Below are 18482 nucleotides of genomic sequence, written 5' to 3' on the forward strand. Positions count from 1 at the left end.
TAACAAGGGCTTTAAAAAAAATCTGAAGTTTTGTCTAGGTTTATGAGTGTGAAATGTCTTTTCCTGTTCTGTTATTAAAGTAGATTCTGCCAAAGAAAGTCACTCAAGGGCTAACCGGTTGAGAGACTACTCCAATTAGCCTGGGTCCCCTCTGACAAATCATCCACTACGTTTTGCCAATTTCTGTAACCATTTATAATATAAACCAAAGAAGTCTGGTGTATAGACAATGTCCTTGTATAGACTAAGCAGACATCTGGGCCCTAACAGGCCTGGGTGTGAGACTACCCTCTGACCATTCGATTATACGCTTTTGCCAATTTTGCAATGCTACTTGTGCTGCCTTGCTGCAATTTTCAATAGATAAGTAAATAAATTTCATTTACTGTTTACCAACAAAAGAGCCCCTAACAGGCCTGGGTGCGAGACTACCCCGCCCAGGTGAGCCGCCCGCCATGTGGGATTGGCCCAGGACAGCCAGTCACGTGATCTTCAAATACAAGATGGGGGGAAAAGAAGATGGCGGAATGTTGTGAGAGATGTTCAGGGCACATCACCGTCCTCCTGCGGCCCCCTAGATCCATGGAACGATAGATTTTCCAGCCTTGATGTTAAAGTGTGAGGTTGTGACTACATGGGTGAGCTCCTGATCGCCCAGAAGGCCAGGTTTGGGACGGAAGTGCAGTCCGGCGTTCACACAACAGCAGGTGAGCTAAGCGAACGTAAAATAAATCTATGTACAAATCCTGACGTTAACGTCATGTCATCTTCCTCTATCTCCCTGTGCCCACGTTGTAACGTCGTTAGCGGACCGCAGGTGATGGTTAAGAAAATGAACTGTCCACATCTATCGCCGAAAACCATTTTTCACAAACCACTTTTGCTCCTTCGGTAAGCCACAAAATTGGATAATGTGTTTAGCTTACAAACAAGGGGGAATAATAAATGGTTTATCTAGTTATAGTCCCACGTGAGATATTGCTGTTTAGGCCTAGAAATAAGTATACTCTGATGGAATTCCGTAATCCTGATTATCAAATCCTAAGCGTCATAATATCGCCTTAATCTTAATCCTTATCCAAACAAAAGTGACACGGTTATTTCCGGGGCGAAATCCCCTGTTACATCCACTTCAGTGAGAACATATAGGTCGTTATCTATTTAGAATTGTCAATCTGATAACTTGTTAAGTCTCGTGTGGGCTGTAACAACATAAACCTTAATCTGGCAATCTTTAGATTTAATTGCTAATTAACGCTTAATTTTACAGTCCAGCTGGAAACCAATACAAAATGTTACACCAGATGGCATAGTCGTAATTTGGATAAGGGAAATAATTGTTACTTTATAAGTGTAGCAAAATCTTAGCTACATTTTGCTTGAAATGTTGCAATTTGATTAATAGTTACAGGTTCATACGACATCTGGGTAGACAAAAGGTTAGACAATTATACGTTTTGAAAGGAAAAGTAGAGTAGAGTAGAATTTTCGGTCAGGTAGGACTGCTCCAGTTTAGACCGCTCTTCATTGTTGAATTCCATTTCACTCAACTGTCATGGTGGGTTTGTGTGGATGTTCCAAAGCTCTGTGGTTGTACTTTACAGGGTGAACTTCCATGTACCTGTCGAATCTGAAAAGGTCGTGGTAGGAAAACAATACAGTGTCAATTTCTCCTGCATTCAAACTTTGCATGTGAAAAAGGAAGTATTGTCTTGCCATTGTCTGCTGTAAAATTGTAATCCCATTCAGGGTAGTGCTTTAAACTTTTAGATGAAATGCCAACTTGAATAGGGATCTTTCATTTAATGTGATACTGATATGCAGCATGCCTTCAATGCTGCTGTACCAGAATGTAACATTATGTATTGTAATCTTTTTAAGCAAAAACACCGAAAATTAGATACAAGGTGCTTATTCATTATAGTTTATGATATTGTGCGATAACTTGCAGGAAGTAAGAATATTACATTTACAGACAAAAATTTGCATTTTATAAGACTACTTTAGAGGTGTGGCTGTATCTTAGTGCCAGTCTACAATCACCACCTACTACTAGTACTGGAATATTTTTAAAATCAAAGGCACTTGAGTATACAATCATTTCGGGTCTTAGCCCATGGAGCAAATATCCTTGTTTAAACCTTCCGTTGTAGTGTAAAACTATGATGGCTTAAGTGTCAGTATTGAAAGGTTTCAGGCTGACAGAAAAGAAATACATCTATAGATTATCAGTACAATCAGTATTCATCTTTGGCAATGAATTCTACAACATGTATATAAATGGTTTAACAGATTGAGACATAAGGAACCTAAAACAACATTGCAGCCAATGAGCCCTTATTGTACAACTGGTTGAATTACATACTAATATTGTCTTAAAATGCACAAGAATAATACAAACCGGGAATACTGGGATAATCATATAAAATATTATTTCAAAAGCAATAGGAGCACACTTATCCAAACTGAAGATCAAGAATAACAGTATGTACAATCAGAAATTAGGATTTCAATCATTTGCATACTATAGATTATGGTATTCTGGTCGTCAGTTACTCCTAGAATGCTTTTAAGGGTCCTTCAGTAAATGGACCTTTTTGAAGTGAAATGCAATTGCAATGTACTGCGATGCTCAGAGTCACCCCTCAACGGTATTCAATGGTTGTTTGGCACGTTGTGTCAATTGTCTGTCCCATGCGTTCAGACAATGTCAGGGCGTGTATAGGTGTTCTGGCCAGCTTAGTGTCAATAATCAGGTGACGAACTTGGTGGAAGCAAGATTCGCGTGAATTACTGTGAAAAAGACTTCCACCTAAAGAATATTGCCGCAGGAGGCAAAGTAGCAACAGTACAAGTCAGTTAAAAAGATATTTACAGTAAGATATACATTGTACCAATGCAGAGCACAAAATACTATACATTTTACAACTTTCGTGATGTTTTATTTTTTTTGGCGACCAGCCTAAATTCAAGATACTGCAAATACGCAGTTCCAATGTTGCTGTAGTGCTACAGAATTGTTTTAACTGCAAATTCAGAACACAGGAAAAACTCCTTTTCCCTCTTACACTAAGTTACAGCGAAATAAAACCACTGTGAAAGTGAATTAGTTTACAGCACCCACCTGCAATTTGCAGAAAAAAATTGTTGTTGAGATTACACGATTTACAGAAAAAGATATGAGAAACACGAATTTGGGCTTGAATGAATCACAGAAGAGTATTGTAGAAAACTGAAATATTATAGGCATTGCCGGTTTGTCTCCAGTTGTACAATTGTCACCATTGAACAATTGGTTGCTACAGATTATATTGTTAGAAGTTCTATAGTCAAAAAGATACCATATTTTGACAAATGTCATTTACCTGGAAATTGTGATGGAAAACAATGAAGAAAGAATGAATAAAGAAGTACGTTTAGTTCGCTGGGTACCACTGACTGGCTCAGTCTTTTCGCTAATCCGTGGTCAGCAAGCAAAAAGATTGAGCCATCGGTTACTACGGAGGATGGGGCCCAGGCTAGCATTTAGTATACTCCCTGCAGATAAGGGACATGTGTGCATGAGAATGTGCCACACCCACCTGACCTCACTTTCACTAGCTCTTGTTATCAAGAGGACTTGAAGTGTTTTTCCCTATATGGATGTTTACAACAGTAGCTTATTTACATGTACTGTATCATGTATCATCATTGTTTACATAACATAGACACTTGCTTTGTCTCGAGTAACAAGCTAAATGTTAATGGAGGGGGGTGCTTTGTATTTGCTTTAGGTTCATGTTTGATATAAGGAAGGAAGGAAGAAATGTAAAGATTTGTTAAATGGGTCCCCTAAGATTTCAGTTTGTCCCATGTGCTACAGTGTGAATGCCTACAAGCATATCTGTCAGTATGTTTATTCATTTATTCCTTCTACAAATTAAGACTTGAGAAGGAAGGCAGACGAATTAAGACAAGGGAAGGAAGAAAAGATTTGTTAAATGGGTCTCCTAAGACTTCAGCTTGTCCCATGGACTACATTGTTTTATGTTTGTAGACATATCTATCAGTATGTTTATTTATTTATTTATTCCTTCTAGTACAAATTAAGACTCAAGAAGGAAGACAAATTAAGACAAAGGAAGAAAGAAAAGATTTCTTAAATCAATATATGGCTCCCCTAAGACTTCATCAGCTTGTCCTATGCACTACAGTGTTGTATGTAACATTGTCATTAAAGATATCGGCCAGTACAGCTGCAGTTAGGTTTATTTATTTATTCCTTTTACAAATCAAGACTCGGGAAGGAAGACAAATTAAGACAAAGAAAGGAAAGATTTGTTAAATGGCTTCAGCTTGTCCTATGCGCTACAGTGGTTTATGTTTGTAGAGATATCTGTCAGTACATTTATTAATTTATGCCTTCTACAAATTAAGTCCATTCTACTACAAACGTACTGTGAATCTAGGCTGCCTGTTTTGATTTGATATATAGAAGCGGCCAAGAGGCAGGCGACTCACTCTCCGAATAATCAATAGAAGGATAATTAGAGTGATAAGAGATTAAGGTTTGGGATTTAGGCAAGGTGATTGCTTTTCGTTATACCCCCGGTAGTAGCCATTCTCATAAGGTTCAATATCCTGGCATAGGTTGCAGAATAGTCAAGATTTACATATCATGGTTCTATATAGAACCATGATCATATGTAAAAGAATATGATTTGATATTCAGAGATTTGCTGTGTATACTCTCATTGTAGCAGACAGTATATCACTATCATATTTGGTTAATAAGATCATACAAGTATAATTGAAAGTTAGGGCATGTAAATTTGATAGCCCGATTGTCATATTGTTCAGAACTTCTGTAACACAATAACATGGTATAAAAGGGTTATCGTATATATAATGCTACATGTAAAAAATGTATATCCCTTACACTGTTACAGTTTCTGAAATAGGTATTTGCAATAATATTGTACAGATAAGCCCCATTGTGATGATAACAGAAACATGTATGTATACTTAAGTAGGCTTGTAGGCAAGGCATAAGATTCTGCATACATCAGAGACAAAGTAAGTATTGCTAAGTGCTCAAAGTGCTTTTACTAGTACTTCTTAATGCTAGGTTAATCCATCGTTCCATTGTAATATTGCGGTCTGATGTATTGTCACCGCTGATATTGTCTTAAAGATCGCACTGCAGAAACGTGCCACCAGCAAGTGAATCTTCTAATCCTGGTCCCTCCAACTTTCAAGACTCCCTAGGCACTTCCCTTATCAGCCAGATGATTGATGACAGCACATATACTAGTATATCTTGCATTTTCCAAATGTTAGCCAAAAGGGTAAAGATAAATCCAGTTGTCCTGTCCAATTGAGGTACTTAAAAATTAATTTCGTACCATTTTTGGACCCTAGATGAAAAAGATTATCTGGATGTATAATTTGAAATATAAATACACAGAAAAGGCTTTAAAGTGTAATATCAAAATTTATTTTGATACTGAAAATTCCGCTATTATACATTTATGTAGATTTATTTGCCGTTGTTGTTTTATGCACAGAATGCACCTCAGAAAACAGGTGCCAATCAGAAGAAGGTAACAATCCAACTGACATAATGGCCAGAAGTTTGTAAGTTTTGTTGTTAGTCCAGGTTGATTCGATTATATGGATTACATCAATTTTCCATTTCAAAAAAAAAGTTCTCAAAGCTCAAAAATGTTGTAAATTGTACAAACAGCTGCAAAATGAGCAAATACATGCCATCAATTACAAAAAAAAATATATTTCAGGAAAGGGATAGTTTTACTAATGTTGCAGAATGCCAAAGTCAATTCCAAAGATGTGAAAGAACAAAAATGAAGAATCTATTATTCAGTATACCAATGTGTTAAGGCATTAGCTCACCCTTCATGACCAGGAACCAGTATCCCTACTTTGTAATTAGCTTTGCTTCAGTCTGTCTTGGTCATTTCCTCTGTCCAGCGTACAAATATACATTTCAGACTTTGTAAAGTTCAGCCAACAAGCAATGAAATTGAGCCGGGCAATCCCTTTCAATTGCCCCACCACGAGCCATGCGACACCGATCACTCTAGGAGTCCATTTGCGAAGCGTTCAGGCCATTCTAAGAATGTTGTTGAAGTTATCAGGGCTTGAAATTCATTTTTGGGAATAGGTGCACTGATGTACCTAAGGCCACACCAATTTAACTTCTTGGTTAACAAATTTTTATTTTCAAAGAAAAAATTGGAAAATTGAAAAAATTGGAAAATAAAAATTCGTTAACCAAGAAATTAAATTGGTGTGGCCTAACGTTACGATTTAGGTGCACAGACAATAATTTGGGTGCACAGTATAGTTATTATTTATATACAAAATAAAATAGAATTTCAGCGAAACCTAGTTACAAACCTTCACTTGAAAGTTCATCTGTGTTGGTAGAAGTCATTCTGAATGGAGTTTAAACTGTAAACGCCAACACAAAAATTGGACTTACCCAAATTTTGTAGTTACAAACCTTATTGCCTCTCATCAGAGCTTGACTCTGAAGTCCATTAGTTACTATCTGGAAAATCCTAAACAAGAATGTTTTTCATATTTTTCAAGACTTTTAAATATTCTGTATACTATTAATTATTACTAACGTACAATGGCTTACTGCATGTCTGTAATGTACGCAAATATTGAGGCGCACCGGTGCACTCGCAGGCAAAAATTAGGTGCACAGCTCCAATTTTGGGTGCACAAAAGTGCATAATTATGCACCATGTATTTGGAGCCCTGCATTGTGCATGGCGGACAGGCCGCATGATGGATGTAAGGTGTCCTGGAGTTGTGCCAGAGCTCAACCTGTCAGGACCAGAACCTGCAGGCTGGTGTAGCCTCCTGTGTACCATATCCGCCCAGCTGGGCAGCCAACCTTACTGATCACAGGGCAGACTACATATACCTGTCTGCACGGGCCGGGCTAGCTGCCGGGAAAACAAAATATGGACCCCGCAAATAGATCTCGAGGCGCGCACGATTCATCCAGCTGGTAGGGATGTTATCTATTACAGTCCTTTATTACAATCTATCAACAGAATATACTTCTATATAGGATTTATGTGATAGTATATAGTGGTATTTTGTAGTCTAATATTTATTGATGGTTAGATATGATATTGAAACAAGGACGAATGGTAAGAACTGTCTTCGTTATATTGTTGAATATGATTTTTGTACAGAATTCTGTTGGGAAAATTGTGTTTTCTTTTGCCACGTACCCCAGGGAAATTGGGGCCTGAGTTGTCATCATATGTAGGCGGAGCGCCTGCCCTGATATCTTTGGCATTATTTAGCATTCTTTACCTTCACTGCTAATTTTCTCTGACACCTTGTACATTTTAGATAATGATAACAATGACAGGATCTTCTACTAGTCGGAGGTGTTGTCTTAAATGTTGTTGTTTATGTACAATGTCACCTTGGCTTTCATCTCCGAGTTGAAGACAGTGAAATATTGCCGGGCCCATATCGTTGAGTGATGATGATTATGAATGCGTGGAGCACATTTGTATGCAACACAGGGGTTAGGTAACATCATATGGACAACGTAATATTTGACCAAATTCTCTTGGAATCCCCCAGCTTTAGTCTTCATATAGCTGGAGAGATCTGAAGTTGTATAAAGTAATATAATATTACTCCTTGGGGGTGATAATTTCAAACAACCTGCTGGGTCCAAAATTGAGGTGAGGGTACGTTATGACAGGTGGAAGGATTTCTGCAGTTAGTATATGATTTGAGAACAGGTTTTGTTTAATTTTCAACAGCAAAACTTTACTACTTTCAGAAGGTGGGTTGGCCACGCTGTATCTAAGATAAACTCTGGTCCTTAGAATAGAAATGAATGAAAAATTATGCCATATATTTTATGTTGGATATTCAATATATGTATATCCTCTGATAGTTGCTCACGCTGAATGATGACAGTCAAGATATTATCCCTCATTGCATTTTCGTCTACTCTTCTAGCTTTCCTCACTCCCCCTAAGAGTGACTACAGTGTCTGTTAGATATTGTAGTTGCACATTGGGGAATCTAGATTCTGTTAATGGCCCCATATGTCATTCTTGGTAGAGGGGGTCAATGGCAAATGAATTCATTGGCACCCTCTTGTATTGTACCTCGAGGTTGGCAACTTTTAGTTAAAGCTCTGTTGAATTTTGTGCCTCTTTTTGTAATGTATTCTTTAACTTGGAACCTGCTGAAAACTTATCATATATAATTATTTTGTTTTTAGATTTAATTTAGCTCTTTGTCAAAGATAAGTGTGAATGCACTCGAGAATTTTGTCAAGTATTTGTGTTGTATTCTTCCTTGCCAAAACTTGCTAAAACTGTTATTTAAAAAACTGCATTGAACGAATATTCATGGTTATTATTGAATCAGCAAAAATGTGTCTCCAAGATTTATGATGATGAATTTTGTCATTTACATTCCGTCATCTTCATCAATTCCCATTGGAGGCACCACAGCACTGAAAATTCATCTAAATCTGAGGAGACTTGATTTTCAAGTAGACATTTTTTGCAGTGTTAAAATTTTGTGTTAGGCACTAAAGGTACATTACTGAATGAAAATTTGGTATGATTTCATGGTGGAAAGGTTACCACAAAAACAATCACTGCAAATATTTCAAGATGTGCGGTATGTCACAGATGATACTGGTGGTTGGTTCAGTTACTGATTATCATGTAGTTTTCACTGATACCTGTCACTGGTACTGATAGTCAGCTAATGATGCGGTGGTGAATCCCCAATGACACGTTGATCATCAGTGACAACAAACATTGAATATTCATTTCCAAGTAGTATTTCAGTATAATCATAATCTTTTCTATGTTCTTATCCAGTCTTATCCAGCACTAATGAGGAATTTTACATTATACTTACTGATAAGGCCATACCAATAAAATTTATTGGTTGGATATTTTCATGTCAAATTTTAACAAGAAGATATCATGAAAACAGAGGGCATGGAGAGAAACTGGCATCTGACTCTTGTTCACTCCCTGATACTGTAAATACAGAAATGTTCACGATGGTTTTATGTTAGCAGTTTTTGCGCTGAAATCTTTACCGATGATGATGAAAATCACTGTGAAAAGCCATTCCATTGTGTGACTGTAGTCACTACTATTGTTTCAAATGTGAACACTCTATTTTCTACCTACTGTGAAATTCAATCCCCTCAAACATTTCTGCATTTACTGTGTGTACCACGCTACAGACTCTTCTCAGAGTCAGACAGTTTTCATGTTGATATTCGAATTCCAACATAGCTAAACCAAGAAATTAAATTGGTATTGCCTGAATAAAGATGTAAGTAAAAGTAAAAGGTATTTTTTTCCTCAGCATTTTTTTCCTGGACATTTTATCCCCAGCCCCATCCGGTAGTAGTTGGCCAACCCAATAACGCCCCCTCAGTGCTGTATGACAGCGTCCTGTCAAGGGAATAACTGACAGCCTAGCTGCTAAGCTGAGGACTGGGGCTACGCATAGAAAGAAACAAAGTACTCTAACCATCGTCACTCTTGCCTTTTGGCATAGCCGTAGGGAAGCTATCATTTGCATTCTCAGGTATAAAGCCACAAAGTGCCCAGGAAGAGTGGGCTACTTAGTGTATACTCTAAGGAGATGTCTTAGATTGGCCGATAGACTTTTACAAGTCCTGGATGAACCTTGCAGGGCCAAATTTGCATTCCCAACATCCCCTCTCGGAGTGCTAATTGAGGGAGAGTACGGGAACAGGGAATTCATCCGCCCTCACTTGTACTAGTGTGCTGGCTGGGGACATGAAGGCCTCAAAATTTATCTTTGTGAATAGGTGCACTGGTGCACCTAACCAAAAAAAATTAGGTGCACAGAGAGAATTTTGGGTGAACAACAATCGGAATAAAGTAGAATGTCAGTAAAACATAATCACAAAGTTTAACACTATATATACTTCCACTTATAAGAATTAATCAATCGGTAATTCTAAAGCTAACTTTGAAATTGTACTCATACATCAGATAAATTATAACAAAGTTTAAATTGCTTTTTCTGATACTTATATTTCAAGAATATACTGTATACTAGTGTACCTTTAAACCCTATAGTGTACAAAAATGTCTAGGTGCACAGCTACAAGTTTGGGTGCACAAACTTGCACATGCATCCAGTGTTTCGAGCCCTGACATGGCATGATGAATATTCCCATTTTCAACCACATCATCAATATAGCCATCTGACAGGGTACGAGACCATGAGGAAGGAAAATTAAAACTCCAGTCAGAGACCTCACTTGGCCTTGGGGTTGACACCAACAGTACGTGGCAATTATAAGGTTGTGCTGAATGATCTTAGGCTAATAAATGAATACTCAGTTAAGTGCTGCACGTAACCTTAAAATCAAGTCAAGGTAACATACAATGTTCCAATAAAGAAACAGCGTAATTTGAATAGCTATCTGACAATAGGAATATACTATTAGTTACTAAATGCAATTATGCAATTTATGATACTGTATCACATATCGTATCGGATGACTGCGTTTCAGCATGATGTACATAATAATTTGACATGTACATGTAGTTTTATCTAAAACAACCCATTGGAATTTCATACACAAAGTAGCTATAGGTGATTTTTTTCTAATGACATTGCCAACCTTACTAAGGATGCGACCTTTAATGCGGCATTAGAACATTTAATCATAGAAAGATTGAAAGGATATTGTTTTAACCTTTTGCACACTGAAATAGCTGTTTGGCACCCAATTCCCTATTGATTACAGGCAGCAGGGAGAAGGTTAAGTTAACTGAAGTATATTATACTAGTTTATGTGGTAGACTGTTACTATTAGTGAATGTTTATATCCCTATTTGAGATAGCCATATAGGGTCGACAAAAATCCCACCTGTTAATAAGACTGCATTCCCCCCCCCCCCTTATCAACTTTATTTTTGTGTTTCCTATATATATGTATGATGGTATATTACATTCAGTCTCTGAACTGTGATAAATGGTGTAGACAAATGGACTGGATTGGCCCCCATCTTGTACCTAGACTTGAATGGATATCCAGTTTCTGGCCATCAATAAATATGCATGGCCTGTACTAGATAAAATCCATGGCAGGATCGCTGCAGGCAATCATACCATTGGCCTTGTTAAAGCAGTCAAAACTGATAATGTCAGAGGAAGGTCATTTCTTACCCCTGCCAAGGAGGTAATGCATTCAGCCAAGTGTGTGTGTGTGTGTGTGTGTGTACATGTGTGTGTGTGTGTGTGTGTAGCATGTGCATGTGCATGTGCATGCGTGTGTGCATGTGTGTTAGTGTGCGTGCATGTGTTAGTGTGTATATATATTTGTATTTGTGCATGTGGGGTGTGTGTATGGGATTGTGTGACTGTGTGTATCTGTATGCTTGTGTGTCTGTAATTGTCTGTGTATGTACTGTGTACCTTTTAACAGAATCTGTGTTAGTGTGTATGTATGTGTGCCTATATGTTGATAACTGTAAAGCTGTAAAAGTATCTATTATATTTAGATATATGTCAGGAATTAAATGTTATTATCTATCAAACATTTTTCTTTCAAAAGGTCAAGTATAAATTTCGTCTGTCTACAAACAGTTTGCACGTTTGAAAACTGAGTGCTTGTTCAAGTTTGAGAATCGGTCCACCTTGTTGGCTTTGCTTGTCAAAACACTGAGTTCAACAGTAGAAAATTTTCAATCACGTTTAAAGTTTGTTCAATAGGTAATTCAAACCACACAGCCCAAGTCATGAGTTTTAACTTAAGAGAAGACAGGCAAAGTCGTGAAAGGAAGAAACGTTTACAGAAAAAACAGTCTGCAGTTTTGAAAGTAAGCTTCTTGGATTATATGAAGTAAGCTTCCTCCAAGTTGGTACGTGAAGAATGTGGTGCGTGTCCCGAGTTAACCAACCCCATCCCTCAGACAGCCCTGCTAATATCCAACCACTGAGGCAATAATGCAAATGCATGGAGATATTACGTGCTTGGATAAATGGTCTCTACATTCATGACTCACGCCATATTCTATTAGTGCTCAAACATAAAACTCGTGACTGCAAATGAAGACCTATACGGCAAGGGGAGGAAAGTCAATGTTGATCTCTTGCAGCAGACTCTTCCAAAAATAGACTGGAAAAGGACAGGCACTCAGCTGTTCTGAAAGTGAGACGTCATGTGAAGGGCATACCAGTAGAACTAAGCATAGTTAAAAAGTATTTCGGACTTTTCTAGAAGGGCCAAGGTAAGGGGTCTAATTCCTCATAATTCATGATCGAATATGCCCAAGAATGTGTTTTTTTTTGTTTTGATTTTGGAAAAGATGATTTGGTTTAATTTCAAACTGATGACCCTTGCCAAGAATGATAACTCAAGCATGTAGATTTCAATTGTTTTTGGCTTGTAGGTAGTTATGGTAATGAAAGAGATGCATATTATGCAATTTAGGACATACTTTACATAATAAATGAAGAAAACTCAGCTATCTGTCTCTTTGGAGAGCTCCTGCAGTGAGGCTTTAATTCTGCCATTTTCCTCGCTGTAGGTGGCTCCTTGGAGCCCATGTTCTTAACACCATACGTAGCAGGTTGTTTTTAAAGTATTCCTTCGTTCACTTTTATGTTTTTCGGTGGATGGCCGAGACTATTGTTGCCTGCCGCGAGCCACACGTGCACCCCCCTCCCACCTGGTATCTCTTGTCGCCATGGGTCTGCGTTTTTTTGTTTTAAGTTTATTGACGTTATCTCTTATTTTGAAATTGAACATGGCTACCAACGATGATCACATCAACCTCAGCCTGAAGAAGAAGGGACTGCATATCGCTCATATAAACATATGCAGCCTTCGCAACAAGGTGGGTGAAGTTGAACATTTACTGAACAACAACCTGCACATTCTTGCTGTGAGCGAAACCCACCTTGACTCCAGCGTCCTGGACGGTGAGGTACAGATTGCGAACTATGACATTCACAGACTCGACAGGAACGGGAGAGGAGGAGGGGTTGCCCTTTACGTCCGGAGCCACATACCGAGCAAAATTCGAAGTGATCTGAGTGTGACCGGCATTGAAGCTCTCTGGATACAAGTACATTTACCTTTCACTAAACCGATGTTGATTGCTGTTGTGTATAGACCCCCTAGTTCCGACAGGGCTTACCTTGAGTCTCTCCTACTGATCATAGACAGAGCAAGCAGGGAGGGCATGGAAATCTGTATGTTAGGGGACTTCAACATTGACTGGAACAACAGTTCCCCCCAGAAGGAAGACCTATCCAACACTGCAAGGTCGTGCAACTTGTCTCAAGTCGTGAATGTATCTACACGCAAGGGCTGTAACAGACATGGACATAGCACAGCTACTTGTATTGACCTCGTTTTTGTTTCATCCCCAGAGAAGTACAGTAGCGTAAACACAAAGTGCTGGGGTTGTACCGACCATGATATTGTTTACATCACAAAAAACACCAAGCTACCAAAGCAACCACCAAGATCAGAGTACAAGAGAAGCTACAAAGGATTTAACTCTGAGAAATTCATGCAGGACATAGCAAACCTTCCATGGACTCTTGTTGAACTGTTTGAAGATGTGGACGACGCCTTGGATGTGTTTATGCTACTTTTCAACACAGTGGCTGACTTCCATGCTCCTGTTCGACGCTTCACAGTCCGTGCTAACTCCGTGCCTTGGCTGGACGCAGAGCTGAGGGAAGCCATGGCCATGCGAGATGAAGCTAAGACTGAAGCTGACAAGTATGGTCTACACTCCGACAGGGAAGTTTACAAGAAACTCAGAAACTATGTGGTTAAGCTAAACAGAATGAAGAAGGAACACTATTTCACATCCAAGATGACTGAGAATTCCAAGGATCCAAAACATGTATGGAAGTTAACTAATTCATTATTAGGTAGATCTAAGTGCAACAGTCCTACCTGTGTGGAAGTGAATGGTCAGTACATAGTTAAGCCTAGTCAAATTGCCAACTACTTCAATGATTACTACACAACTAAGACCGAGACTCACAGGAAAAACCTGCAGTCTCAAAACGCACCTGTCACTGATCTCATTGATCAGCACATTATGCCTGATAAGTCATGTGGTTTTCAGTTCCACTCAGTCGGCACTGCGGAAATACTCAGGTTGTTGGTAAACATTCCTATGTCATCAACATGTGGTATTGATCAATTAGAGAACAAATTAGTTAGATTATCAGCTGCGTATATTGCATCGCCAGTAAGGCATATTTGTAACCAATCACTTGTCAATCACTTATTTCCCGACCAATGGAAGAGAGCTAAGGTGTGCCCCCTGCCTAAGAACACCAGAATAACATTGACCGGGAATAACAGCAGGCCCATTAGCTTACTACCTACCTTAAGCAAAGTATTAGAAAAGGTGGCACACAATCAGATCTGGCAATATGTTACACTGAATGATATTGTTACACCCCACCAACATGCCTACAGACCAAACCATTCCACAACCACCGCCCTGTTGCAAATGACAGATGACTGGCTCTCCGCCATAGATAAAGGAGAAATTGTAGGGGCCGTCTACATTGATTTTAGTGCGGCTTTTGATCTAGTTGATCACCAGCTTCTATTGGCAAAACTTAAATCCTATGGCTTCAGTTTAGGCTCTCTGACTTGGATGAGTAGTTATCTGCAGGGTAGAACACAGGTAGTGTATATTAATGGGCATTTTTCAGAACCATCTGTACTTGAATGTGGAGTCCCCCAGGGAAGTTGTCTAGGCCCACTTATTTTCACATTGTTTACTAATGACTTACCTTTGTCAGTCTTAAACAGTACAACTGAAATGTACGCAGATGACACATCGATGTACAAAGCTGCTAGGTCCTTATCTGAGATAACTGCTGCTTTACAGCCTGACCTTAATAAGATATCAGAATGGGTAAAGAGCAACAAACTTGTCATGAACATTTTGAAGACCAAGTGCATGCTCTTCGGTTCACCCCGAAAACTTGCCCTTCTGCCTTCAACTTCTTTAGACTTAGTAATTGGAACAGAGGGTATTGTACAGGTGAAAGAGACGGTGTTGCTTGGGTTGCACATCACTCAATCACTTACATGGAATTTGCATGTGAATCATACTATTGCTAAACAATCTAGGAACATTGCCCTTCTGAGACGGCACGCATGGGCCATGACGCATGATGTTTTTAAGGTAGTTATGTGTGCACTAGTCCTATCTGTGGCGCAGTACTGCCTACCAGTCCTTGCCAACATGTCGGACTTGAACACTCGTAGGCTCCAAGTGGTACAGAACAGAGCCTGTAGAATGCTTTTGAAATGTGCGATTGACACACCTGTTGCACAAATGCATACGGATCTAGGTTGGCCCACGGTAAGAGAAAGGTTCGCCATCAGTACTTTAAATACTTTTTTTAGAATACTTGTTAGTCACGAGCCTCAAAACATCTACAGTTCTATTGTCCCTGTCCATTCTACACACACATACTCGACTAGATTATCCAGCTCCCACAGTTTCAAACTACCTAAACCAAAAACTAACAGTCAAAAGCGAACCTTTCTCAACCGAGCCATCAACCTTTGGAATACATTACCATCTAACATCAAATCATTGACAGTCCCATATCACTTTAAGAAGGCCATCTACCAGTTTGTCACCAATTATTCGTAAGTTAAGTTAGCAATCTGTATTTGTTATGATTATGTATATAACGTTATGTCCTTTTAATCTTGCACTGTATATATGTCTGTGTTTGTATACTTTTTGTGTTGAACCCTGGAAGATTAGTCGCAATTCGACTAAAGGGTATCGAAATAAACCAATAAACCAATCTGACCCAAGTGCTATGAACACATACTATTCTGTTGACTGTTGAGCCAATTCTTTGAGTTGGAAAACAGTTTATTTCTCATTTTGTAATTTACCAACTTAGATGAACCTTCAAGCTAATATTCCACTGATTGATAGCCTTCAAACCCAGGAGGACCTCAGGGTTCTGGGCCAAACACCCTAGCCAACACAACGCCACAACTGCTACCTTTTATACTAAAGACCTCCGTCCCCCCCTCCCCCAGGTGTGCTGACTCCCTGTGGATGATGCTGCGCAGCTGTTTCTGCGCCCCTCGTGAGAAGGTGGTGATCAGGGTGCTGGAGTTCCAGCATGCCAACCTGGAGCACGTCCCGCCCGAGATCTTCGAGTACACCAAGTCCCTGGAGGAGCTGTACCTGGACTCCAACCAGATCAGAGACCTGCCAAGGGTACGTTAACTTTGTTTTATTTATCAGAAATATCCATTAGGCCACACTGTCCTGATTGTATGGATGACATCCGCGCACACATCAATTTTCGTCCATTTCCAAAAAAATGATAATAGAAAGTTAATTGCAAATTGTTGCCCGTAGGCTAATTGCAAATACATGATACAATTGAAAAAGGATTGACACCAATGAGGAACAGTATAGCTTGTGACTACTCGTCTCTAGGCTAACTTCTGACACTAAATTCTACTTATTGGGTTTGGCTTCTTTTTCCAAGACAGCGTAAGACAAATGATCCCACTTTTTAACAATAGGGTCGCGACCGTATTGTAAATCATATAAAGAAACAGCAAGATGAGGAAATATATGCCGTAAGTTAAAAAAAATATTGGAAAAGGGATACTAATCAGCGAAGTCTTCCAAGGTCAAAGACAAAGATGTAAATGAAGATTTACACTATATATGTTCTGTGTGTTCAGTCATTTGTTCAACCTTCCTGACCACTTAGAAGTTAGATTTAAAAAAAAATTCAAGGCATTTACTTTTTTCCCCAACTTTTTTTTCTGCACACCAGAATCATTTTTTTTGTACCTAGATGATGTCATCCATCAATCAAATAGTGATTCACTGCCTTTTACCTCCCCAACCAAAGTGATAGTAGACGTTACACCAGTGCAGGTATATATAGAGAGAAGAAAGGTGTTTCGAGCCCTGTTGTAGAGAAGATATTTTGAAGTCAGAAAGTGAGAAAGTCTGGAGACACAGAGTCGGCTCTTGTACTTCACACAATGTCTGAAGCGACAGGCAGACGATATAATGGATTACTGAAATTTGGATCTCGACACCTAGAAATGACCTATGAAAACTATAGGAGATAGAGTCTGCAGTGCACTTATCTAAAAGGAATATAGAGTGCCGTCACAAGTGATTCGGGTGGTCACCTTCTGAACTAGGAGTCATAAATCCTGTGTAGAGTGGCCGAATAAAATGTTAATGCCAATATTGCACTGAATTTTTCTTTTGTGGCTGTGTGAGGCATAGCATTACGAACTTGTGTGGCCTAATGTTATATAATATTCGCCAAAAGTTAGTTACTCAAGCAACTGAATAAAATGTTGAAACAATTACTGTTTCAACATTTTATCCAGTTGCTTGAGTTGTCTTTTGGCATATCTTATTACCTGGATGTTTACCTTCATCGACGTCATATGATGATATTGATGTTTGAGTTTTTGCCTTTCCCCCTTGTTTAACCTTCTCCCTGCTACCTAACTCTGTAACCAATAGAGAATTAGGTACCAAATGGCTACTTTAGTCTGCTCAAGGTTAAAGCACTAAACTTCCTGGTTCATTTGTATGGTTTACATCTGAAGGCAGATATACAAATGTAAAGCTAACCACACCAGAATGTCTATCACATCAAAATATGTACCACAGACCATCGACTTGATAAAAATCATTTGCCCACCCAGGTGGTACTCTCTCATGGACGATGTGGGTAAAAGTCACGTACACTACATGTGTGTTATCCACCCTGGCATGTATATGGCCATTTCCAGGACACAACCAATTACCTGGGAGGTAACCCTAGCCGTCCAAGTGGGCTTGAAGGAGTTGATTGGTAGATGTCATAACACTGTATGTCTTTGCTAGTCCCTCTGGGGGTAGCCTTCTACTGAAACCTTTACTTTTCATGTACATTGTATTTCCCTGGAGGTCTGTCTGAAGGAAAAGATAACATGACTCATATGTTGTTGATTTTGAGCTGCTAGATAGATTATTGAATTCATATTTGGGTATCAATTTCTCCTAGCTTTAATTGCATCTTATTGATAATTCTATTGATTTAGAAAAAAATTATTTTTGCTAAAACCATCCAAATTGCAATTCTTCTCCAGAATACATGTATGTATGTTTCATATTCCACTGACTACCGTGTAGAAATCAGACCCTGCATCAGTTGAACTAGAAATAGCATAGTTTTAATGCCTTTGATAATCTGTTTACAGTTTACTTTATTTGTTTACTTGTTTTGAGTACTGTTGTATGATTGGAACAACGGTGTAGCCTTGGACTGCAATAAAGTTTTATTGTGTTGGAAAAAAGAAGAAATTTATGGCTCTTGGTGGCAAATGTACAGATTTCTGTGTGTTATTTTGGCACACCTTTGACAAATTAGCC

At 38.8% G+C, this 18482-nt stretch overlaps 1 protein-coding gene across 4 annotated transcripts in view; it reads left to right on the forward strand.

Annotated features, from left to right (window-relative positions):
* The first annotated feature begins 479 nt into the window (after positions 1 to 479).
* The window catches only part of LOC136445426 (erbin-like), a 38574-nt gene continuing 20571 nt past the window's right edge, over positions 480 to 18482 (forward strand). For 2 of the 4 annotated variants that reach the window (XM_066443434.1, XM_066443437.1), the window contains exons 1-2: positions 480 to 707; positions 16118 to 16301. In XM_066443434.1, coding sequence (XP_066299531.1) covers positions 16137 to 16301 — 165 coding nt within the window. In that variant the 5' untranslated portion in view covers positions 480 to 707; positions 16118 to 16136. The remainder of the gene's footprint in view (positions 708 to 16117; positions 16302 to 18482) is intronic. The other 2 variants (XM_066443435.1, XM_066443436.1) reach the window with 1 other exon arrangement.

This window comes from Branchiostoma lanceolatum, chromosome 11 (genome assembly GCF_035083965.1).
Source record: "Branchiostoma lanceolatum isolate klBraLanc5 chromosome 11, klBraLanc5.hap2, whole genome shotgun sequence".
NCBI lineage: Eukaryota > Metazoa > Chordata > Leptocardii > Amphioxiformes > Branchiostomatidae > Branchiostoma > Branchiostoma lanceolatum.